At 46.6% G+C, this 25,269-nt stretch overlaps 2 protein-coding genes across 9 annotated transcripts in view; one reads left to right on the forward strand and one right to left on the reverse strand.

Annotated features, from left to right (window-relative positions):
• Positions 1-1,448: 1,448 nt before the first annotated feature.
• On the reverse strand, positions 1,449-10,367 carry LOC132220758 (basic proline-rich protein-like). 2 transcript variants are annotated; one of them, XR_009449858.1, is made up of 3 exons: positions 9,281-9,788; positions 7,752-7,848; positions 1,449-3,527 (listed from the first exon to the last, which is right to left on the reverse strand). XR_009449858.1 is itself a non-coding variant. In XM_059674281.1 (2 exons), exons 1-2 carry the CDS (start codon positions 10,355-10,357, stop codon positions 7,811-7,813), a joined length of 642 nt encoding a protein of 213 aa, XP_059530264.1. In that variant the 5' UTR covers positions 10,358-10,367; the 3' UTR covers positions 6,480-7,810. The 2 variants fall into 2 exon arrangements, 1 of the variants encoding a protein (XP_059530264.1); XM_059674281.1 differs by lacking the exon at positions 1,449-3,527 and having other exon boundaries at positions 6,480-7,848; positions 9,754-10,367.
• CCDC149 (coiled-coil domain containing 149) overlaps positions 9,999-25,269 on the forward strand; it is a 100,383-nt gene continuing 85,112 nt past the window's right edge. For 5 of the 7 annotated variants that reach the window (XM_059674219.1, XM_059674233.1, XM_059674242.1 and 2 more), the window contains exon 1: positions 10,012-10,140. In XM_059674219.1, coding sequence (XP_059530202.1) covers positions 10,093-10,140 — 48 coding nt within the window. In that variant the 5' untranslated portion in view covers positions 10,012-10,092. Of the gene's footprint in view, positions 10,141-19,056; positions 19,080-25,269 lie in introns of those variants that run through there. The other 2 variants (XM_059674226.1, XM_059674252.1) reach the window with 2 other exon arrangements.

Here is a 25,269-nt window from a genome sequence, read left to right on the forward strand (position 1 = left end):
CAATTTATTAAGCATTAATTAAGCACCTATTAATTAAGCACTAGCCCAGGCATTAGGAATACAGAAATGAGTGTGGCATAATCCCTGCCCTCAAGGCGTTTATTTTTAGCAGAGCTAAGATACTCTTTTCTACTTCCCTGCTTTTCATAATAAAGGGAGATGAGGGTCTTCCAGTATTTCAATGCCTAGCACTGCTGGTTCCACCTTTCTATCCACACTAGATGCCCCCATGCATTCCTCATTTGAGTATTTCTTTAGGGACTTGCTATGTCATGGTTTGGCTTAAGTGATCCCTGATTTGGTAGGTTTTAAAACAAACAAACAAACAAACAAACAAACAAACAAACAAACACTTGTACTGAGGCCTGAATTCAATTGATTTTATTTCCATTAAGATAAAAAATGTCAGGCTTAAAAGTGAGTTCTGGAATTGGCATAGAGTCACTTCTACCATATCCTTTGGTAGAGCCAACTTGGACCTCCAGCCAAGACAAGTCTTCAGAGGACCCCAGCCCCAGCCTCCATCTGACGTCTACTTGGGAGACTCCACCTGAGCCCAGTCAACCCACAAAACCACAGGAGACAGTGATAAATTAATATTTAAGCCACTGGTTTGGGGCAGTTTATTGAATAGCAAGAATACCTGCCTAGTATTCTTTTTCCACACAGGTCATCCAAAGGATAATTTGTGGTAAAAATCAGAAGTGCTGCTATGGTAGCTTGTCTCCAAAGCTGGGAACCATTAAATTTTCCTCTCCCTGCATGTAACTCCATTTCAACTCCATCTAGAAGCGGAGTCTATTTATCTACCCTCTTGAATCTGGCTGGCTTAGGAGGAACTGTGAACGAAAGGATATGGTAGAAGTGACTCTATATCAATTCCAGAACTCACTTTTAAGAGGACTGGCAACTTCCCCGTCGCTGTGGTCTGAATGTCTCTGTCCCCTCAAAATCTATATGTTGAAATTTTAACCCCAAGGTGATGGTATTAGGAGATCCTTTGGGAGGTGATTAGGTCATGCACGCTTTGCCTTCGTGTCTTGGATTTATGTATTTATTCAAAGAGACCCCAGAGAGCTCACCTTCCACCTCGTGAGATCACAGCAAGAAAATGGCCATTTGGAAGTGGGTTCTCACTGGACACTGAGTCTGCCTGCATCGTTACCTTGAACTTCCCAGCCTCCAGAACTGTGAGAAATGCATTTCTGTTGATTTTAAGTTACCCAGTTCTTGGTGTTTTGTTATTGCAACCAGAATGGACTGAGACACACTTCCATTCCCTGGAAGCACTTGTCCTTGGGCAGCTCCCCCTGGGAACCCAGGGGCCATGCTATGGGAAGCCCAACACAGAGAGACATGAGTAGGTGCTCCAGTGGACAGTCATCTGAGTTCCCAGCCGACAGCCAGCATCAACTACTAGCCATGTGAGCGAGCCAACTGGGACATCCAGCCCAGACATGTCTTCAGAGGACCGCAGCCCCAGCCTCCATCTGACTTCTACCTGGGAGACTCCACCTGAGCCCAGTCAACCCACAAAACCACAAGAGACAGTGATAAGTTAATATTTAAGCCACTGGTTTGGGGAAGTTTATTGACTAGCAATAGACAACCAGAATTCTGCTCTTAGGAACCTCAAATATTGCCAACCTGTAAGCATTGTGAAAGAGGCAGGGCACGAGAATCCAAAGTCTGGGCTCTTGCCACAGCTCTGTCCCTACAAGCTCTGTGACCTTTACCACTCTGGGCCCCCGTTTCTTCTCTTGTATAATAAGGATCCAGACTGCTAAGATTCCTCACACTTCTAACGCTCTGTAAGCTCTCTTGGATGATATGAGTATCACCTTCACTAACCTTTTGTACAGAGTTCCATTCAAATGGAAAATTCTGCTTTTATTTCATAGTCACCGATCTTCAAGGTCATCGGGCCCAATCTGCTCATGGTATAGATGAGGATAAGTCACAGAGAGGTGAAGACGTCCCAGCTTGCACACTCCCTGCTTCTCCCTAGGCCCCCTTTCTAAAGTTCTTGTCCAATTTCTCCTCCCTTCACTTTGGAAAGGGGTCATTGCTTCCTCGTTTTTAAACACTCTGGCATCTGTGAGTAAACTGGCCAAAAGGGTGCTTTCTGTGCCTCTGTGTCTTTGATCTTGCCCCGTCTCAGCTTTCCACATGGACCTACCTGGTTTTTCATTTTCTGAGTGTTTTTCTTTTCTCTCAAGGTTTTTTCTTTTACTATTTTTTTTTACTATGGAAAAATAGATATAACATAACATTTGCCATTTTAACCATTTTAAGTGTACCAAATGGACCCAGCTCCCAAGATCCATTCCTGGCCCTTGAAGCCTGGGTGACATCCTAGCTGAAGAGGCCGGTCCTGGAGCATTTCTCTGTGTTCCTGTAGAGCTCAGCTGCTTGAGGCCGCTGGACGAAGAGCCTCGAGGACAGAGCCAGGTCCAAGCCTGGTTGTCATCCCCATGGCCCAGCTCAGCGTACAAATGCTCAAGAAACGCTTGTTGTGCTTTGGCCCAGTTGGTTGGGGTGTCATCCTCTTCACCGAAAGGTTGTAGGTTCCATCATGGGTCGGGGCACATACCTAGGTTGTAGGTTTGATCCCCAGTTGGGGCTTGTACAGGAGGCAACCAATTGATGTTTCTCTCTCTCTCTCCCTTCCCCTCTCTCTAAAATCAATAGGGTGAGGATTTAAACTTTTTTTTAAATTTAAAAATAAAAACACAATTGTTTGTCAAGTGAATTAATGACCCTATAATGTTAAAGGAAAGCCTCCTAAGTTTCTCTTATATCACCTTAAGATTACTCCTCCTGTCTCATGGGAATAGACAGGGTTCATAAATAGCAACCACCGTGTCACACGAGGGCCCATAAGGGGCACATATATGACTCCTTCTCCAAAGGTGAGCTTCTCAGTGCAACAGCGGAGACATGATAGGCTCATAAATACCCCTGGTGACAGTCTCGTTTTAGAACTCACGTTTACTTGCCATGTTGTGTTTCTGTTAGAGAACAAAGAGAAATCTGCCCTTTGGTGACTGAATGAGGTCAAAGCATTATAATGGGTGTCACCAAGGGCTGACAAATTCTGCCCCACGAATGTAATAAAAATGAGCAGATCACTGCCATCCTTTGAAACACTCGCTCAAACATGCCTGTTTCAAACCCGGGCTGTGGGCTGCAGCTAACCACCTCTTTGTCTTCCTCCAGAGCAGGCAAGCCGCATGCAGCAGCTCGGGGGCCCACAACTGTTTGGACATTGAAAGGAATAGCAGATTTGGCAGAAAACGAGAATATCTGTCTAACGGGATGAAGGGACAGTGAGACCCTTGGCCTGCGGGTCTCTGCTGTCTTGAATCTCCTGTGTCACTGCAGTTCCAGTTGCAGAGGGAGGCCTGGTCCAGAGAGGCTCCCCCACACTATGAACAGTCCTCTTTGCTGTCACTGTCATGGTCATGGCCAGGCTGCAGAGGCTGTGACCCGCTGGGAGAGGCGCATCTTTAGATAAATGCCGTGACCTGGTTTGAGGGGGGAAGATAAAAATCAGCCTTCAGTGCTGTGAAGGACAGCCTAATGGACAAGAAATATTTTACCAGCTCTGGCCATTTATATGCAATGCCACCTTTTCACCCTCTCTAGCAAATTGTTTTCTTTGTTTTTTCGTTTTTCCCCTTCCCCAAGCCCCATTAGTCTTTCATAGTGCAGAGGGGAAAACAACATTTCTGTCGCTTCTCTAGCCACTTCTGTGTACACAGTAGGTTCTAGTTAATGGTAATTTCCTTCTTCTTTCTCCCCTGACCCTCTCCACTGGATAAAAATTGCTCCTTTCCCCCACCCTCCCCCCCACCCCAAGACAAAAAATCAAACAGGAGGACAACGTAGGTGATTCTACTGTAGACGGCCATCAGACTTCTTTTTTTACCCCTTCCAGAGCGACAGGGTCAGCCCCTCTCTTGGCCTGAAGTTGAGGCCAGTGGCCCCCAAAGCGGCTGCTTCTATTTCCAGCTCCCCAAGTCCAGAGAGCGGTAACCTCGCCTCTGGGAGGGCCAGGCAACCTGCCCGCCGGCAGCTCCTGCCCGCAGCCTCTCTGCACCTACATTTCCATAAATTTACATCAAATTTGTGCTGAATCATATCCCCCCCATGCAGAAGAAATGAAATTCATTATCAATAAGTACAATAAATTTGAATAATCTGAGAGACGAGTGACTTTCCCTGTCTCTCTTCCATTTAACTCCTTCCTTGGGCCACTGCTCACTCCACTCCCCCTGGAGCCTGACTTGTCTTTCTCCCACCCACCCCTGCTTTCCCATTTCTCCCCCGGTTCTTGATTTTCTGGCTTCTCATCAGGAGCCCTGGGACACATCTCCCTTGGTCTTTCCTTTCCTATCTGGCCTCCGTGGGCAGATCGCCCTTTCCTATAGGTTCCCCCTCCTGGAACTCTCCCATCAGTAGAAGGAGCTGCCCCTCTGCTCCCCCTAGTTCCCACTCCTTGCCCCACAACACCCCAGCCAATCACGCCCAAGCCTGGGCCACCTCAGGATGACAATTGCGGGTCCCCAGCCTGCCAGGCTGTCATCAGCCCCACTCAGTCATTTTGAGCACCTCCTGGTGGTTCAGCGGGGAGTAGAACTTACTTCCACCCCCTGTTGCTGGGCTGATTGGCAGCCAGCAGGGCAGGGAGGCAGCAGCCAGCAACTGATTGTTTGTTGCTGGGCAGGGAGGGCTTAGTGCGGGCAGAGTGAGGGCCCAAGAGCTCAGGGGGCTAAGAGACAGAGGATTCTCTGAGTCAGGAACCAGGCCAGGATCCCCTGCCTGTCTGTCTGTTGTCTGGCTGCCAGCCCTGGGAGAAAAATGGATGAGGCCCTTTGCAGAGTGTCTCCAGGTAGGGGGAAGAGAGGAGGTTTATCTTTTATAGAATTGAGGCCAGTGGCCCAGGGGACCTCAGGTCTCCAGGCTCTGCAGGAAGCGTGACCGTGACCGCAGTGCACTGTGGCACCTGCAGTCCCCTGACCCCAGATGAGATCATGAAAAAAGGAGGGCATTTAGCAACCAGCCCAGGGGGGCTCCTGGCAGGACCTGTCAAAATGGCCCTCTCTTGACAAGAGCAAGGATTGGGGACCTTGGCTCTCATGGAGCTAATTAAAAAAATCTGTATCTACCACTATAAACCACAGTCATTATGAATCATTTTCTTCCCAGGCCCATCAGCCTTGGTTTCTTCATTCAGGCAGGAGAAAAGGAAGGGAGTGGCCGTGAATACTGCCCAGTTGCATGGTTCAGAGAAAAACCTAGCCAAAAACCTCTCCTGCAGACTTGCTTCGTTTCCTTTAATGAGAACGCTGACATTTTTGCTTGGGCAGCCAGAATTTGAACTGAAAATACTGTCGAGAGAAGTTGTGTCAAACGCTTTAGGGTTTCCCCCCGTGTGTCTGGGGCTGTTGAGACTTGGCCAGAGTCAACCTGCAAATCAGTAGAAAACCTGCGACGAGAGGCTCAGGTTTGTAACAAAAAGTTCACGTCGCCCTTTCCCAGTCTCTCCAGAGATTTCTTTTTTGTTTTCTTCTGTTGTCATCAGTATCTGCTGGTTTAATATCTTCGATCAAGCTATTTTTGGAGTTTCCACATCTAAACCCCTCTCCAACATTTGAAAGTGAAAAGCATCATTCAAAAGTATCCAAGCACTTTCTTCTACCAATATAGGTGCATAGAAATAAATAAATAAAACTGGCCCCGGGGCTATGAATCTATATGGAAAAATTGGGTCCCTAGAGATTTCTCAGGGAGCTAAGGGAACATGAAAATAGAGGCTAAAAAGTAAATGAACAAGCAAAACAGAGACAGATTCATAGATACAGAGAACAGACTGATGGTTGCCAGAGGGGAGAGGGATTGGGGGGCGGGGTGAAAAAGGTGATGGGATTAAGAAGTACAAATCAGTAGTTACAGAATAGTCACGGGGATGTAAAGTATAGCATATGGAAGATAGTCCATAATCCTATATAATAAAAGGCTAATATGCAAATTGACCGAATGGTGGAACAACTGGTCACTATGATGCGCACTGACCACCAGGGGCAGACGCACAACACAGGAGCTGTCCCCTGGGGGTCTGTGCGATCCCATAGGGGGAGCGCTGCTCAGCCAGTAGCCTGGCTCATGGCTGGCGAATGCAGCGGCAGTGGCAGGAGCCTCTTCTGCCTCTGTGGCAGAGCTAGGCCGTCAGTTGGACATCCCCCGGGGGCTCCTGGACTACAAGAGGGTGCAGGCCCGGCTAAGAGACCCCCCTGAGTGCACAAATTTTGTGTACCGGGCCTCTAGTACAAAATAATATTGAATGTCAACTGTATTTGAAAAATAAAAAAGAAATAAACCCTTCTGATGTGGGCTTTCAAAATACGTAATTGCTATTAATAGCACTTTTATTTTACATTTACAAAAGGGTAGAAAATATAGGATAAACACACCAAAGAAAAAAATCAACACCCCTCCCAAATAAATGCATAGAAAAATGTGAGAAATTAGCTAAAATATTTATAACAATTTACCCAGGCCATGGGAGATTTTACAAGCTTCTTTCTACAGCAAATACAATGAAATTTAACTTTAAAACAAAGAAAGGAAGAAAATAGAGGCTAGAGTCACATGTTAATACTTAATTCCTGGAGGGAAATTCAAGTCAAGGGCAGCTGGTTTTAAACTGGTTCTGTGCAAATGGACTGTCGGATGAAGCATTTAATGTACTGCTTTCATCAGAGGTAAGGAGAGTTGGTCAGCAGTTTTCCTTATTTTTCATTTTTTTTTAAGAAAAAAGCTAACCAACAATATAATTAGCTTTGTTTTCGTCAGCCTGGGCAGCTCTTGATGAGGTGTCTAGAGGCCTTCTGGTATAGGTGCCTAAAAGCTTAAATGGCATTTAATTATTATTATTACTCAATGTCAGGCTCCATAAATGAAAAGAGATAAAAAAGAATCGCTCGCAGCAACACTGCCTTGGTTTGTGATTTCATCACATCTCAGAAGCGAGGCAGGTTCGAGCTGGCAGGTGGGGCATGAAACCTCTAAGGAGGACCCAGCTCCTGGAGATGCCGTTCTCAACTGAGCTGGAAGTTTCTCCACAGGCTGGGGAGGGAAGAGGCCTGCCACTCTGATTTTCCTCCCCGATTTTATATTTGTTTTTAAAAAATATATTTCTATTGATTTCAGAGAGGAAGGGAGAGGGAGAGAGAGATCAACGATAAGAGAGAATCATGGATCGGCTGCCTCCTGCATGCCCCACACTGGGGATTGAGCCCACAACCCAGGCATGTGCCCTAACTGGGAATTGAACCCTGACCTCCTGGTTCAAAGGTCGACGCTCAACCACTGAGCCACACAGGCTGGGCCCTAATTATATTTTAAAATACCTTAAACACTGGCTGACTTACTTCAGAGAAGGAAAGCAAATTGGAGAAATGACTTCGCACAGAGGTACGTGGCCTCTAATGTAAGAGTCCTTGGCAGCTGACGGCCTGAAGTATCAGTGACCGTTGCCAAGGAGCAGCGGTACTGAAAGCCTCAGCTAAACGTGGTAACTGGAAGGGGCAGGCTGCTTTCCCACCTGAATGCCAGCTGACAGCAAGGCACAGGCAGCGGAAGGCAGATGGACCAAGTTATGTCCACTCTTCCTACAGTCTATTTCATCGACAGGTCAGAAGGAAACCAGATGGTTTGCCAGAGGGCAATAAATTGGCAGACAGTACCTGCTTCTTAGCATGAGACATCAGGCTGTTAAGAACAGGAGCTTGGAGCTGAGTTAATCCTAGATGTTCAGTTCAGGGATGACCTTCTTTCTGCTTCCTTGGATTAAAAAAGAGAATAGATTAGGTGGCCCAGCATGGTCAGAAGCCTTAGCTGCATTCTAGCCCCCTTTTCTCTCTTTTTATTCCCTAGAGCAAAACCTCAATGGTAAGGATTGCAAACCCCACAGGCCCCAGGACAGGGACTATGGTCTGCAATGCTATTGAACCCCAGGTGAGTATAGGATTTGTATACAACAGGCACAGAATAAAGGTGCTGACGGGCAGTCTCCTAGTCCCTGGCCTGCCAGAATCTGTTGTAGAATCTTCTTTAGATGAGGACCCAGCAGGTCGGGATGCCAGGGGCTGTGGCTTTTCAAGTGCTGCCAGGGAGGCCATCCAGGCTCTTCAGCTACTGTCACCATTTGTATCAGTTATGTGTTGATCTATAGCAATGATGGCGAACCTATGACACGCGTGTCAGAGGTGACACGCGAACTCATTTTTTTGGTTGATTTTTCTTTGTTAAATGGCATTTAAATATATAAAATAAATATCAAAAATATAAGTCTTTGTTTTACTATGGTTGCAAATATCAAAAAATGTCTATATGTGACACAGCACCAGAGTTAAGTTAGGGTTTTTCAAAATGCTGACACGCCGAGCTCAAAAGGTTCGCCATCACTGAGCTATAGCAAACCCTCCCAAACATCACTGGCTTAAAACCACATCAGTTTATGTAGCCTGTGACCTGTGGGGCAGCAAACTGGGCAAAGCTCAGCTGGGTGGTTCTTCTGCTGGTTTCATGCACGGCAGCTGGGTGTCAATGGCCTCGCTCACATATGTGGCAGTTGAGTTGGCCATGAGTCCCTCATCCTCCAGCAAGCTTTTCTGGGCTTGTTTCTATGGTGGGGATCACAGGTTCCCAAGGACATAAGCAAGGCTAAGTCTGCACAGGTGTTTGCAGGCCTCTTTGTGTAGCCCTGTTTGCAAACATTGCATCAGCCAAGGCAAGTCACATGGCTGAGCCAAGGGTCAAAGTTACAGACAATGGCTGGGACACAGGCAGGAAAGGATTCACACCATTTTGCAAACCATCTAGCACATCAACAAAACAAGGCCCACATCAGAGTCCCAATCTCTGCAACTCCCAGAGGTGATACTTCGTTGGTAGATTCCCAAGATGCTGAAGAGAGCCTATTGGAGCCAGATGTCCTGGTTGAATCTCTGCTTCCCCATCAGATAAATGGGGATAACATCTACCTCATCGGGCTGATCCAGGATCAATAGGGGCTACAAGTAATAAATAAATATTGGCAGTGGTGATTGACACCTGTAAAACGGGTTCACAGCTTCTCTCAACCTACCTGCTCATCTCCACAGGCAGGCAGGGCTGTGCAGGTACAAAAGGCTCACTGTTGGGGATGGTCCCCGAGAGGGGTTTAGGTGGCACAGGAAAAGCACCTTGAATGACAAACTCCTGTGAGACTCACCTGCCCTGCCACCCGCTTTCAGTCCTTCCTCTGACTTAGAGGAAGTCTCAGTTTGTCCGGGATACGTCTTAAGCCCTCTCCTGCCACGTGTTAAGCGTCATGCTCAGCTTTTGGACCTATTTAGAATTCAATACCATTTCACTGTTCACTTTTACATGTTCTTTCTATTTATGACAGCTGGTCATTTAAGAAATAAATATAAATAAATCGTAGTAGCTTGAAAAACAATGTTAAATATAAAACACGTGGTTCACTCATTCAGATGTTCAACAAATCTTTGTAGAATGTGCTTTACATCAGAGAGCAGAGCCAAGCCCGGTGGGGCTGGAAGAGAATCTGGGGGGTGGGGGGGGGGGCTGATGGAGGTCGGGAAAGGGCAGGATTTAGGGATGCGCTTCTTGCGGGAGACACACAGGTGGCTGCCCAGCCCTCCTCCTGCCCTGCAGAGCGGTAGTGCTGGGGTCAGGGGTTACCTCCGGGCTGAGACCCGGCCGCCCCTTCCCTAGAGCCCGGGGCGGGCCGGGGCGGCCGGAGGGGTCCGGGCTGCGCCGGGCGAGCCGGCGGGGCTGTGGCTGCGGCCGCCCGGCCCGGCTCCTCCTCCCCTTCCTCCCGCCGAGGCTGACGTGGAGGCGACAGCGCGGGCGGCCGCAGGCGGCGGCGGCGCAGCGGCTCGAGGCTCCAGGCCCTCGCGGGGCCGGGCGGTGGCGACGGCGGCGGCGGCGGTGCGGGAGGTGGAGGCGGAGGAGGAGGCGGAGGAGGAGGCGGCGGAGGGCGGCGTCCGTGCAGCCCGCCCGCGCCTGCAGCAGGAGGCCATGAACGGCGACCGGACCGAGAGCGACTGGCAGGGGCTGGTGAGCGAGGTGAGGCCGCGGCGCCGGCTAGGCGGGAAGGGCCGGGTGAGCGGCCCCGGTGCCGGGCCGTGCCCCCCGGGTGGCCGAGCCGGGCGGGGACGCGCGCACGGAGCGGGGGGAACGTGCACCGGGGGCTCCCGCGCCCGGCCCTGCGCGACCCGCCAGGTGCGCTGCTCCTCCCCTCCGCTCTTCCCGGTCTAGCCCGGGCCACTTTCCTCCACGCCATCTGGTGACAGCCCGTGGGGAGGGAGGGGCCTTCCCTCCGCGGGGCTGGGCCGGGGATTGGAGCGTGGAGCCCGGATCCGGGAGGGAGGAGAGGGCGCCAAGCCCCACCTGCCTTCCTAGCAGCCAGTTTTGGAGCCAAGCGATTGGACGCCCGGCGCTGAAGTGGGAAGGTGGTGCCAGGAAATCCGGGCCCTGGGGCAACACTGGGCCAGGTGGCATTCCCTGCAATGGAGCTCTGGGTGGGGGAGTTCAGGGTCCTCCCTAGCCTCCATTCATTCACCGCTCAATGAAATCCACATGGGTTTCCTGTGGGCCTACCAAAGGAAACAGGTGCGGAGTCATTGGATTTGTGGAAGCAGAGAACGCCACGCCCCGCTATTTGTCATAATCACGTGACGCTGGGTCAGTGTTTTGGACGCTTACCCAATTTCCTCCTCAGTCCACCCTTAGAGCTTTTGACTCGAGAGGGGCTCCCTGACCTCCCCAGGTGGGAGGGCTTGCTGATGTCTCCTTCTCACAGGTTGCTGGCCCTGTGATGCAGTCACCCACGTCACCTAGGCAGGCTGACCATCCACCGGAAATGTGCTCTCCCCTCCCTCCTGAGAACTACCCTCCGTCCCGAGGTGCAGGGGGCTTCTTTTCCTTATTCCAGTGCACACATGCAGCGCCGTGACCTTCTCTTCAGAACGTCCTCTGGGCCTCCAGGGCAGCCCGGGAACCGTCCTTAATGTCTCGTGCGTGCAAAGCGTTGCAGTTCTGAAGAGGAATGAGATGCCAGAGCTTCTTCCGTAGTTTAATTTGTTTACTCTTGGTCTAGTAATTGGAAACTCCTAACTGTACAGCGTGATGATCCATTGTATTGCAGTCTGTCCCCATCTCCCCCAACTTTTCAGGCTTTATGCCAAGGAATAGATCCTCTGGGCCTCTGTTCTCTTGGCCCATCAAGAATCACACCCAGCAGTTCAGGAGGCTGGAGGTGGTTCTTCATAGGAGTCCAGTGTTGGGCTCTGGAATAGCAGCAGAATATTCACCACACCCACAGATGCTCACCGGATGCCTACTAGGAGTCAGGTTCATTGCCGGGTCTTTGGGATTCAGTGGTGAAGACAGAACCTTTCTTGCCATCAAAGGACTCCTGGAGCATATGGTATAGTTTGGGAGAGGCCTTCCCAAACTATACGAATACTAAGGAAATACAAAAGAATGGAACATGAAGGTTGGAAAACCAAAGGAAGGAGGTGTACTGTATTGTAATCTAGTGCCCCCCCCCCCCCCCCCCCCCCGCTAGGCTGTGTGTTTTGTTTGGCTTTCTTCCAGTCACCTACATGGAGCACCACACACACAAGGTGCTCGGAAAATGCTTGCAGAGTAAGTTGAGATCCAGGACATGTCTTGCCTATCCCAGACTTACGCTTTCTCCCCTCCACAGGCATTCATTAAAGGCTTAGGATGTGGAAGACACAGAGCGAGGGGCGGGGGGATGGGAATATGAATGCAAAATGCTTCCCGCCTTCGCAATAGCTAGTGACGATTTAGGTCCATCTTCGATCTTAAGCATTTTACATGGCCCGTTCTCATAATGGGGTGAGGGATAAATTATTTCTGATTTTATGGATAAGGAGACTGTGGCTCAGACAGGCTAAGAACTTGCTTGGAGCCTCACAGCCAGAGGCGAGGAGTTGGATCCCTGGTTTTTCTGACTCCGGCGCTTGGCATCACTAGGCCACACTGTGTATTTTAATCATCTGTGCATCTGTCTGTATCTTCCACTAAACAGCAGTCGTCAACCGGTGGTCCGTGAGGTCTGAAAGATTGGCGACCGCTGCACTAGACAGTAGGTTCTCCAAGGGAGGGGACCGTGTCTTGTTCATTTTTGAATCCTCAGCAACTGGATTAAATGTTTCACAGAATATGATCTATAGATCACCTACATCAGAGTCATTTTAGGAGCAAAGAGTGCAAAGAGTCATTCTGTATTTTGGGGAAAATACAATATGTTGAGTCTTACCCCAAATCTACTGTACTGATTGAAATCTCCCTCCCCGCCCTCCAATGGGTACATCTAACTGCTGTCCCTCCCCTTCCACCCCTCATGAATGTGAACTTATTTGGAAATAGGGTCTTTGCAGATATAATCAAGTTTAGGATCTCAGGATGATCTCATCCTAGATTTACAGTGGGCCTACATCTGAGCGGTGTCCTCCCTTAGAAGAGAAGAGAGAGTTGAGCCATAGAGATACAAGGGGAAAGGCTGTGAGAAGACTGAGACACACCCAGAGGGAGCTCATATAAAGATGGCTTTTTGACACACAACGATTTCTTCAGAAGTCCTGATGTCTACCTCTCACACGGGGTCTGCATGCCAGTACCCTGCCTGCCCAAGGTCTGTGCTCTCTTTCAATCAGTTTGCTTCCTTAGCTTGCCTCTAGGAAGCAGTTTTCATTTAAAATGATTCTACAGACATCAGTTTTACTTTCACCTTTTCAGTGTAACAAGCTGAAATGACAGCCTTCTCACAGGCCCTGGAGTAAACGTGGCCATGCGTGTAAAAGGGGCATGGCTGGTGGTCTATTTTGAAAATTAAATGTCTGGGGAGGGGGACATGTTCTTATCACCACCTTAGGTGATCTCTCAAAATCAAGGGGAGATCTTGAAAGGCAGCCGTGCGGACAATCAATAACTTTTTATTTCCAAGATAAAAATCCTGGCCATCTTTCAGCCTAGTGCCCTATGATAAACCATGGCTAATGAATTTTGGTTAATTAATTAGATAGCAATCACTCTTGTCCCTTGACTGTGTTGTATGCAGTGCTGTTAGGCAGATGGAAGACAGTTAACCCTGGGCCTCTGCCCCAAGTGTAGCCACTGACTTTTGGAAGAGAGGCGTTTTGAAGAGGCGTAGAGTCTGGCTGTGTGATTGAGGGCATAGCTCTCTGTCTCAGTTGTTGACTCAGATCTGGGGTGGTGAGTTTTGACTCTATGTCTCTCTTTTTCTTTTTCTTTTCTTGTTATCCTTACCTGAGGATATGTTTATTGATTTGAGAGAGAGAGAGGAAGGGAGAGAGAGAGAGGAAGAGGAACATCAATATGAGAGTGAAACATTGATCAGTTGCCTCCTGTATGCGCCCCAACCCGTGATGGAACTCACAGCTTAGGTATGTGCCCTGACCAGGAATTGAACCCGCAACCTTCTGGTCAATGGGATGACTTTCCAACCAGCTGAGCCACCTGGCCAGGACTCTAGCTGTTTCTTGATGCAAATGATCAAAAACCCAATCCAAAATGGTTCATATTAGAGGGAATTTTTTGGCTGATGTTGTGGGCCAAATTGTGTCCCCAAGAAGATAAGTATCTGTGAATGTCACCTTATTTGGAAATAGAGCCTTGAAGATGTAATCAAGTTAAGGTGAGGTCATTAGAGTGGGCTCTTAATCCAATGACCAACATTCTTATAATAAGAAGAGGGAAATGTGACACAAAATTGCACAAAGGGAAGACAAGGTGAAGCCACAGAGGAAAGAAGGCCATGTGATTACAGGTAGAGACTGGAGTTATGCGACTCAAAGCCAAAGAACGCCACGATCGATCGCCGGCCACTACCAGAATCCAGGAAGAGGCAAGGAAGGATCCTCCCCTAGAGCTTTATGAAGGAGCATGGCCCTGCTGACACCTTGATTTTGGACTTCCAACCCCCAAGAATATCAGAGAATTAGCTTCTGTTGTTTCAAGACACCAGCTTTTGGCACTTCGTTGTGGCAGCCTTAGCCAACTAACACAGCTGATGTGACTAAAAGAGGGGTGACTTTGGGCACAGCTGGATTCGGCGCTCAAGCAGATGCTTCCTCTCCATCTTTGGGTCTGCTTGCTTACCGCCTTCAGTCTCAGCCTCCCAGCCTCTCAAGTTCAAGTCCAGAGGAGAAGCCAGAAACTCTTATGTGGTAGATCCTATAAAGTCCCAGGAGTCACTCCAGTTGAACTCAGATCATTTGCCTTCCCTGGGAGAAATCACTCAGGAGTGTAGTGATGTGATTATCTTAGGCCTGGAGTTGTGCACGGGGCCCTGCTCATACCACATAGACTGAGAGAGGGTTGGGACATTTGACGCTGGTTGCCAGAAGAAGGGGACTGGATGTTGAGAGAATCACCACACTGTGCAACTTCTCTGAGCTTCATTCTCTCATCTTTAAATAGGATAATAAAGTACTTACCTCATAGGTGTTATAATTGTGAGGCTCAAATTAAATAACCCTGTTAGTGCTTAGCTTTCCACCTGGTAGAAAGTTTTTAGTCATCACTGGTACAATAAGCATGAACCTCAGGACACAAATTCAGGTGTTCACAAAATGAAAACTTCTTTATTTTGCTATAACACCTTAATTTTGATTGCAAATTCACACTGTGAGGGTGGTGGAAATGTAATCTGAATTGGAGTCATACCTCTCTCTTTCCTTGAACTTGTATTTAAGTTCTAGGGGGCTCAAGTAGTGCTCAGCCATTGGCGGTGGTAATGGGGTGGAGAGCTATTTTTAAAAATATGTTTTTATTTATTTTAGAGAGAGATGCAGGAAGAGGGAGAGGGAGGGAGGGAGGGAGGGGGAGAGAGAGAGAGAGAGAGAGAGAGAGAGAGAGAGAGAGAGGTAGAGAGAAAGAGACATTGATCGGCTGCCTCCTGCACATCCCTTACTGGGGATCAAGTCCAAAACCCAGGCATGCCTGACCCAGAATCGAACCTCTCGGTGCATGGAAAGATGGGACAAGGCTCAACCAAGTGGCCAGGGGAGGACTATTTTTGTTGAGCCACACTCTCCTCATTTCAGTCTTGTATCTGGTTACTGGTCACTGGATGTCACTGTGGTGTCCTCCTTTGTTCCTCTCTTGGGCCTCTCTGGCCCTTCATCTGTACCACACCCACATGGTTTTGGGTGAACGAAGAACAAGTTGGTGTAGTGCCTTCACTGCTCTGGGCATGGGGGACTTCAAGCTCTTGCCCAGTGTGGGTGCAAGGTCATAGTCTGTTGCCCCCAAATCACTCCTGAGCTGAGGAAAACTTTGGGAAACTATTGTGCCCTTGTCTGCATAGATGCACCACACAACACCAGGCTGGGTCCTGAGATAATGGGGTTATTTTGTAATTCCTAAGAAAAAAGGGTGTGTTTATTAGGGTAAAGTCTAGGCCACTATACCGAAGATCCCTATCCTCCCCAACTCACCCCCCACTATATTGTTTTAAATCAAGTAGATATGTGGATGCCTTTCACGTCACAATGTGGTGGCCCAGGCTGGGAGAGTAGTCCTGCTTCATGGGTTATTTGAGAACTCAAGGTTTTCTCCATCTTGTTACTTCACTGAATCTTAGGGGTTGGTCCTCAACTGTGTGGTTAAAGCTGGGTTGTTGCCATGGTTTTGTCCCAGCCCATGGGAAGTGGGGAGAGGACAGGGAGAGAGAGAAAGAAGGGGGGAGTTCAGAGCAAAGGGCTTTTCTTTAATTAGGGATGTCTTCAGAGCTGTATGAATCACTTCTGCTCACATCCCATTGGTCTAATCATAGCCACGTGGCCATCGCTAGCTGCAAGGGAGCCTAAGGACGGCAGTCTTTAGCTGGACATGCCTAACTTAAATTAGGGGCAGTTACTCTTATCATTACCTGAGGTGATCTTTCAAAATTTGGGAGATTAAAAAGTAAGAAGGGGTATATAGGACAGAGAAATCCCTGAGAAGAAGAGAAAAAAAAAAAGGATAAATTGGACTTCACCAAAATTAAAAACTTCTATTTTGTTAAAGACCTGTAAATACAAGCCACAGACTGGAAGAAAATGTGTGCAGAACATGTAGCTTATATCCAGAATATATAAAGAACTCTCACAACTCAATAATAAAAAAAAACAAACAACCTAATTTTAAAAATGGGCAGAAGAGTTAACAGAAGGTGCACTCAGCAAGAGATTTGCCTGGCAAATAAGCATATGAACAGATATTCAGCATCACCTGCCATTAGGGAAATGTAAATGAAAACCACAAGATGCTGAAGACACACCTATTGGAATGAAAAAAAACAAACATGACAAATGGACAAACCAAGTGCTGACAAGCATGAGGCACATGGGAAGTCTCATACGAGGCTGGAGGAATAGAAAAGGTATACCCAATTTTGAAAACAGTTTTGCAGTTTCTCATCAAGTCATACATACACTTAACCAAACAACCCAGCAATCCTACTTGTAGGTATTGACCCAGGAGAAATGAAGATACACGTTCAGACAAAAACTTGTATGTGAATGCTTAGAGAGGTCTTATTTATAATTGCTGAAAACTGGAAATATGGGTGAGCAGATGAACTGTGCTCCATTCTTTAACAGAATCCTGCTCAGTGTTAAGGTGGAACAGACGATTGATCCATACAGAAAGTTGATGATTGTTAGAAACATTTGGTAACTGAAAGAAGCCAGAGACTCAAATGTTCCTACTGTAAGATTCCATTTATATGAAATTCTTGAAAAGGTAGAACAAAAAAGACAAAAACCAAATTGATTTTTGCTGGAGCCTGGGAGAGGGGTGAGTGGAGCATGCAGAAACTTTGGGGAATGATGGCCATATTCTCTGCCTTGATTGTGGGGATGACTACAAGACTGTACAGGTTTGTGAAAATTTATAGAACAGTATACCTAAAAAGGGTGAATTTTTCTCTATGTAAATTATGCCCCTAATTTACATAGAGAAATCTATTTTCTTTTAAAGGGAGAAAAGGATATTCAAGACAGCTATCACTATAGAGACTTTACTCTTTACTTCTCCAATTCCTCAACTCATCAGGTTTCCATCATAACTAGCCATGCCCTCACCTCAGTCCCCAGCCTCACTTCCTTCTCCCCACCCCACGCTGATTGGGCAAAGCTCAGTGTTTATCCTTCCTAGCAACTCTGATTTTGCCCCCTTTCCAACTTTGAGATCTTTTCTAGTCTTTTATGTGTGTGGAGGAATCATGGGGAAGGGAGCTAGTGGGGAGACTCTTGTAAGCCCTGATGTCTTCAGGACCAGGCTCTCAAAACCGAAAAGCCAGTCACTTTGTTACCTGTGTTCTGCTGGGCACTCCCCTCTTTGGAACACAAAGGCAGAATGTCTGGCTCCTAAAAAGGGAGTCATGCCTCTCCCTTTCCTTGAACTTCTAAAAAGGGACAGGAGTATGTGGGGAGAAATAGCATGGGGTTACAGGAAGTAGAGGCAAGATGGATTGATAGATAGAGTATCAGTTAATATTTCAAAGCATTACTTTTATTAATTATGTTATTAAATGAAAAAGAATGGTGTACAATAGTGAATAATATCTCTTAGACACATGTATCTCTTGCATTTGGTGAGGCTTTATGAAATAGGAGAAAGCTTCTTAGAAGAAGTGGAGCTTGAACTGTGTCCTTCCCTTTGGGTTGAAGAGGGTATGGGGCAGTCATGACAGGAAACAGGCGTGACACTGGGCTGGTGGTTGACCTCTGGGGAAATGCTCCAGATAAAGGCAGAAACCCAGTGGGTTGAGGTATAGAAGATAGTAAGGTTGGCTAGCCAGGATGGACCAGATGGTGAAAGACTTCCAAAGCAAGACAGGAGGGTAGCTGGTAGCAGAGAAACACTGGATGCTGGTAGCAGAGAGGCACTGGTAGCAGAGTGGAATACAAGTTGATGAGAATACTTGGGAAAGATTTGTTTCCACTGAACTCAGTAACCACTGACTGAGCCTTTATCATTGGCAAGCCTTCATTTGCCAAATAAAGAGAAATTTGGTAACTTAGCCAGGAATCAGGGAAAGATAAGATGAGAGATCAGTAATCTAGTTTTTCTGTCCCCGTCAACATTCCCAAATATTCCTCTTGCGTCTATATCATTCCACTTACATGGTTTTTGAACTAACCTTTGACTTACCTCTCTTGCTACTGGATCCAAAAGATCTAGAACTCCTTGAAAGTGGTGAGCACATGTTATTCATTTGTGACCTGAACACTTAGTAGTGTACCTTGCCCTCTGTAGGTGCTCAATACATGTAGGCTATATGAATGCTTGGATGCTTGAATGAATGACGTGGATACAGCATCCGTGGGAATAGAGAAAAAGGGATGGCGATAAGGAAGAGTTTAAAGGATGACCCTTCCATAGCCAACTGGATTGGAATATGAGATAGAGAGTCCAAGATGACCCCTGATGGGTGGCTAGAGAGTGGGGATGCCGGGTCCAACAGAAGACGGAGTCTGCTGAGAGGAGGAGGAGTTCCATTTAGAACTCTGTATTGTTCAGTCTCCTGGGAGCGCGAGAACTCCGATGAGCAAGCTTAGTGCTTACTGGATGCATTTTTGATGAGCAGCTCTCCTCACAGAGGCAGATGATTTCAGAGTAAGTTTATTAAAATTAGCATGTAGGGGAAAGTGAGCACAACGGCTATTTTTATCTGATGGAATTCATGTTCTCTCCCATGCAGAGGAATTCGCACGTGTGCTTCTAAAATTGACAACTTACACTCTTATTATGTTAAAAATTAATTTACTGTCTCTCGCATTGAGTAAAATAATTGGCCGAAGATTAGAAGACGACTTTGGCTAGCCCTTGAATGAAAATGACCAGAGCGAATGACATGTCTTTCTCACTGCCTGGTTTTCCACCAATAAGACCACACTGGGGCCTTGGGTACCTCACAGCGGAGGACTTTGCTTAGTGGAGAATCTGCATCTCTCACCCATCAGGTAACATGGCACCAGTGGTAGGGGACAGTCCCTAAGGAGCACAAACCTTTGGTTAATTTTTTATTTTGAAATCTTCCCGTTTTCATTTCACCTCTCCTATTCTACTCTGTTTTCATTATGTTATGATATTTTGTTGTAACACACATCTTTTTTTTAAATTATTTTGAAATATTTATTTTAATATGTTCAGAACAAAGTGTAATCATTATAATTTAAGAAATACAAAATTAAGAGAAAACAAAACATCTGAGGAAAATAATTGCAATACTCAGATATTGAATTAAAAGACACTGAAAAAGAGTACTTGTTGAAACAGTGATGCTTGATAGAATATTAACTAGATTATTAAAAGTTTAAAAAGCTACTGTGTTATTATATAGTGGCTAGAAGCAGCAGTGTTTGATCTGATGAAGAATTGGCAAATAGCCGTGAGCAATGGTTAAGCGTCCTATGGGACTGACCTTCAGAAAATCAGGTTTTGAACCACCACACATCCTAATTATGTTCAGGGTACCAGGTCTTCTTCAAGCCAGTCTGCCCTCTACGCAACTAACCTATAGGGTCACCTTAAGAAAAAAAACAAATGCTTTCACCAGGTTCTCTTGTTCAGAAGCCTTCCATGGCTCCTCATTACTAGCATTCAAAGCCCTCCTCAAACTGGCATTGACCTTCCTGGCCTATGTCTCGCTGCTCCACTCATAAATGAGCTGCTCCAGCCAAACTGATCTGTCAAGCTTTCTGGCTTCCGTCTTATTTTCACGCCCTGGCCTCATGCAGGCTGGCCTTCCACTTCTTCCCTGAGGTGGACTAGAAGCCCACGCCCCTCATAAAGTCTCCCAAGGTTGAAGTGAGCTCTTCATCCTGTTCCACTCTACAGGCAAGGTTCCAAACTGCTCGCACAGCACTTACATGCTCCCTAAGAAAGGAAAGCACCTTCCCTGTGTGTGCATCTTAGCTCCAGCACAAGTTACTGAGCTCCTCAGAGACCGGACTATGACCATCTGTATTGGGTAGGAAATGGGAATTCTAGAATGATGAGCTTCAGCCCTAGTCTGTGTGGCTTAGTTGTTTAGAGCACCATTCCGTGCACTGAAGGGTTATCGTTTGGATTCTGGTTCATGGCACATACCAGGTTTTCAGGTTTGATCCTGGTGCAGGCTCATACAGGAGACAACTGGTGTTTCTCTCATACATTGATGTTCTCTCTCTCTCTATGTCTCTCTCTCTCTGATTTTAGAGAGAGCGGAAGGATCCTGGCTCAGGCTTTCATGGGTCACATGTCATCAAGCTGTACCAAGCTGTACATGGTCATGGGCAAATATCCTGACTTCTCCAGGCCTCAGTTTCTCTGGACTTTACATGGTGAGGATAACAATATCTGCCTTGTGTCTCTCATTTAAGATGAGGATACAATGTGGTGATGTGAAAATAGGGTTTAAAGTCACCAACCCGCTATAGCCGAGGTGGTGGTCCTATACTTGCCTGGGCTTTAAGAAAACCCTTCCAGGCCTTCAAAGATACTTCTGCAAAGAGAGGTGATGTGTCAGCTGCCGGCTGTGAAGATGATGCCATTGAAAATTCATATTGATGGGGCACAGATTGACGGATCTGCTGGCTCTGCCATCTGCAGACCCATGACCAAGGCAATATTGGAGGTGGCAGGCATGGGACTCCCTTCTCCTAGCCAGGTCCAATTTGCTTTTTAATTTTCTCTAGCCTGGTGAGTTCTGTCAGGGTCACTCTCTTCTTTCCGGATAGTCTCCGGCGTTGCCAGACCTTTCAGCATGGTTGTAACTACTCAATCAATTCCTGAGCACTTCAATCTCCATGGCCTTTTCTGCTCTCCCCTTATTCACCTTCTATCACACCCTCTTGCTGCCCCCCAGTTCAATCTTCTGCCCCGATGGATCTGCCCTTCCATTTGCATCCCTCTCCGGTTGTTAGCCATCTGCTGACTACTTCACTTCCCTTGTTTGTTGGAGTCTTGGACAAGCCTCCTCTTAAGCTGATGGCAATGCTCAGGAAAAGACACAGCTAACAGTTATCCCTCTCCCCCTGGGTTCTTGCAGGTGCCCACCAGCTTCCTGCCTCCTGCATCTCCTTCTCCCTCCCCAGCCTGCCCATAAAACTCCGGGCCGGATCCTTCCTTGTTCAAAGACCTCCATCGTTCCTTTTGGCTCTCACTTTGGTTCAGACTCTGTTGTCATCGAAGGCCTTTCTTACTTTCATCTAAACCAAACATTCCAACCTTGTTTTGTATTTTTCCTTTTCACATGTCCCGTGCTCCTGGCAAACGGAACCACTTTGGGTTTCCACGTACTTGGCCTTGGCTCAGGTTGTGCCCTCTGTCTGAAATGCTTGTTCTCTTGCCCCTCCTCACTTCTGCAAGGCTTAGTCACGATCACCTCGCCCCCCAACTGAAAGCTCCCTTCCCTTCTGTGATCCCATAGCATCTAAGCACGCCTCTGTGACCGGTGTCTCCCTGGCCGCCTTATGCTGAAATCATTTATGTTCTGCCTCGCCTCCAGCTGAGAGTTACTCCAAGCAGGAAAGGGCTGATTCATCTGTGAATCGCCCACTGTGCCCAGCGCACAGTCCTGTGTGTAGTGAATTGAGTTCTCAGTTAACACTTGAGTTGAAAACAATGATATCTATTTATTTTGGTCAGAACACCATTCTCCTCTGTTTCTCCCTCCAAAGTCTTTTTACATCCATTTGATCTCACAGACCTTCTGAGTTTCAAAAGACTGAGATATTTTAAAGGTACTAAGTCAGATCTCCTTTTAATACGTTCTAAGGGATTTATGAATTTACTAGAAGACATTCATCCTCCCTTCTTTTCCTTCTTTTCTTCCAAACTGGAGTTTCATGGCATCAGATATATTGCTTGGAAAGAGTCAGGCAGAAGCTTCGGGTGGGAAATCGTTTGGTTGTAAAGAGCTGCTTTTTTTGATGGGCTCTGACCTGTATCATGTGGGTCTGGCACATGCCAGCCCTGAACTCTGCTCTGAACTACAATTTAACCTTGCTCCAAAGTCATCTACCACCCAACGTTGACTCTTGTGCAAAGAAATTGTGTAATTTCTTCGATTCCTATGCTCATTGTCTCTTCATGAGAAATAAAAAAGACAGCTCCTTACCTTTGACTTTCCTCTCCTGATATTGAAGACTATGTCCCAGGCACTTTGCTAAAAGTTGGAGTGCAAAGTGCAGCAAGATATTGCCACCTTCCTCTGCATTCCTAATCTAATCCCCATGACCTCCTTGCCAGTTAGGACGAGCAGGGGGAGGGTCCTCATTTAGTAGGCAAATACATGGAAAGTCAAGCCCTCCTTTATGGTCACTGGGCAAGAAGCGAGTGTATGGAGCTCAACCTTTTAATTTCAAGTGAGATAGGTGTGTTTCCCGCCCGGAGCCTTGGGTGCAGACCCCCTGCCACTCACATCAGTCGGCCCCGCTCTAAACCCAAGACCTTGAGCTGAAATAGAGACTTGGGGTCCAGTTTCAGATTTCTGCCCAGACATCTATATGGGCTGGAAGTTGAGCGAAAGTGGTGTCGGGAGACCTGTGGATGAGACCATATCTTGAAGGACAATCAGGACACCACTTCTGCCTTTGTAGGCAGACGGTGTGACCCAGTTCCATTGTGAGAGAGTCTAACAGTGCCAAGGATTCACCCACTGCCCCACTCCCTCCTGCTTCACCCCCAGCACAGGGGTTCCTTAGGTAGCTGTGGGGGCCCTGCCTGTGATGGACTGAATCTGTGGTTGGGGAAGAAAAGTGAGTAGCCAGAGGTAGTACCTGGAGATGATAAAGCCTTGGGTCATAGTGGATTTAACTTGAAATATTCAAGTAATATGAATTCACTGCACCCCCTAAATTTAGAAACTATAGATCAGTGATGGCGAACCTTTTGAGCTCAGCGTGTCAGCATTTTGAAAAACCCTAACTTAACTCTGGTGCCGTGTCACATATAGAAATTTTTTGATATTTGCAACCATAATAAAACAAAGATTTATATTTTTGATATTTCTTTTATATATTTAAATGCCACTTAACAAAGAAAAATCAATCAAAAAAATGAGTTCACGTGTCACCTCTGACACGCATGTCATAGGTTCGTCATCACTGCTATAGATACATTGAAAAGGGAAAAATTATTTCAGTACTCAGAGCTGACTGCTGTTAATATTTTTGTGCATAATCTTTCAGATATTTTCTCATGGCTTTATTTCTAAAACTGAGTTTATATCATAAGCTATTTTATGTTTTTATTTGTATGGAGGCTCACATACATACAGTGAATGCACACAGTGAAAGCTCAATGCTTTTTCACACGTGTGTGCGTCCATGTAACCACCACCTAGATCCAGACCCAGAACATTCCCAGTTCCCCAGAGGTTCTGCATGTCCTTTTCCTGTCACCCTCCCCCAGGTAACCATGCTCTGACTGTGTCAGTGTATGCTTTTTTATTCTCTTGCCTACTCAGCAATAAGGAGTGAACGGCCTCCATGTCGCTAGCTCGTTGTCATTATCCTCACAATCATCAGTCATAATGGCAGCATAGAGTCCAAGTATTGACAAGCTAGCCATGTGTTGGGCTTTGAGCACATCTTAGAAATACTGTTTGCCTTGTTCCCCACCATCAGGAGGCCCAGACGTCTGATCAGGGTTCTATTTAGCTCTACAACAGGCTGCAGGCCCAGTGACTGGAGGTTTTCCTGTGTGTTTTTCTGCAAGGCCCTCCCTGGCTTGCTTGCTTCTTTGAGTGCACGTGTGTCATGCTGAACATCCTGCTGACCGCTCCATGTACTGGACAGGGCATCCTGCAGCCTCACACATGGTACAAAGATTTTTACAGGACAGCAAATTTAGGGTGTGACTTCTTCCCATTCCTTAACTTCTTTTTTTATTATTTTTTTATTCTTTATTGATTAAGGTATTACATATGTGTCCTTATCCCCCCACTGCCTCCCGCCCCCCTCCCCCAGCTCATGCCCTCACCCCCTAGTGTCTGTGTCCATTGGTTAGGCTTATATGCATGCATACAAGTCCTTTGGTTGATCTCTCCCCCTTCCCCCCCACCTTTCCCTGCCTTCCCTCTGAGGTTTGACAGTCTGATCGATGCTTCTCTGTCTTTGGATCGGTTTTTGTTCATCAGTTTATGTTTTTCATTATACACCACAAATGAGTGAGATCATGTGATATTTATCTTTCTCTAACTGACTTATTTCCCTTAGCATAATGCTCTCCAGGTCCATCCATGCTGTTGCGAATGGTAGGAGTTCCTTCTTTTTTACAGCAGCATAGTATTCCATTGTGTAGACGTACCACAGTTTTCTAATCCTATCATCTGCTGATGGGCATTTAGGCTGTTTCCAAATCTTAGCTGTTGTTAATTGTGCTTCTATGAACATAGGGGTGCATATATCCTTTCTGATTGGTGTTTCTAATTTCTTGGGATATATTCCTAGAAGTGGGATCACTGGGTCAAATGGGAGTTCCATTTTTATTTTTTTGAGGAAACTCCATACTGTTCTCCACAGTGGCTGCACCAGTCTGCATTCCCACCAGAAGTGCACGAGGGTTCCTTTTTCTCCGCATCCTTGCCAGCACTTATCGTTTATTGATTTGTTGATGATAGCCATTCTGACAGGTGTGAGATGGTATCGCATTGCCGTTTTGATTTGCATATCTCGGATGATTAGTAACTTTAAGCATGTTTTCATATGTCTCTTGTCCTTCTGTATATCCTCTTTCGAAAAGTATCTATTTAGTTCCATTGCCCATTTTTTGATTGGGTGGTTTATCTTCCTTTTGTTCCCTGTAAATGTTGGAGATTAAACCTTTATCGGTGATAACATTGGCAAATATATATATTCTCCCATGCAGTGGGCTTTCTTATTGTTTTGTTGATGGTTTCTTTTGCTGTGCAGAAGCTTTTTATTTTGATGTAGTCCCATTTGTTTATTTCTCTTTAGTTCCCATTGCCCTAGGAGCTGTATCGGCGAAAATATTGCTTCGGCATATGTCTGAGATTTTGCTGCCTGTGGATTCCTCTAAGATTTTTATGGTGTCTCATCTTACATTTCAGTCTTTTATCCATTTTGAGTTTATTTTTGTGTGTGGTGTAAGTTGGTGATCTAGTTTCATTCTTTTTGCATGTATCTGTTCAATTTTCCCAACACC

This window comes from Myotis daubentonii, chromosome 1, assembly GCF_963259705.1.
Source record: "Myotis daubentonii chromosome 1, mMyoDau2.1, whole genome shotgun sequence".
NCBI classification, from domain to species: domain Eukaryota; kingdom Metazoa; phylum Chordata; class Mammalia; order Chiroptera; family Vespertilionidae; genus Myotis; species Myotis daubentonii.

Bases quoted from the DNA above. Each gene is read 5' to 3' on its own strand.
- LOC132220758 (XM_059674281.1), bottom strand. From the start codon at position 10,357: ATGGCGTGGAGGAAAGTGGCCCGGGCTAGACCGGGAAGAGCGGAGGGG. The intron at 7,849-9,753 runs GTAACCCCTGAC...TTTTAATCCAAG, and splicing joins GGCCGGGTCTCAGCCCGGAG to GAAGCAGAAAGAAGGTCATC.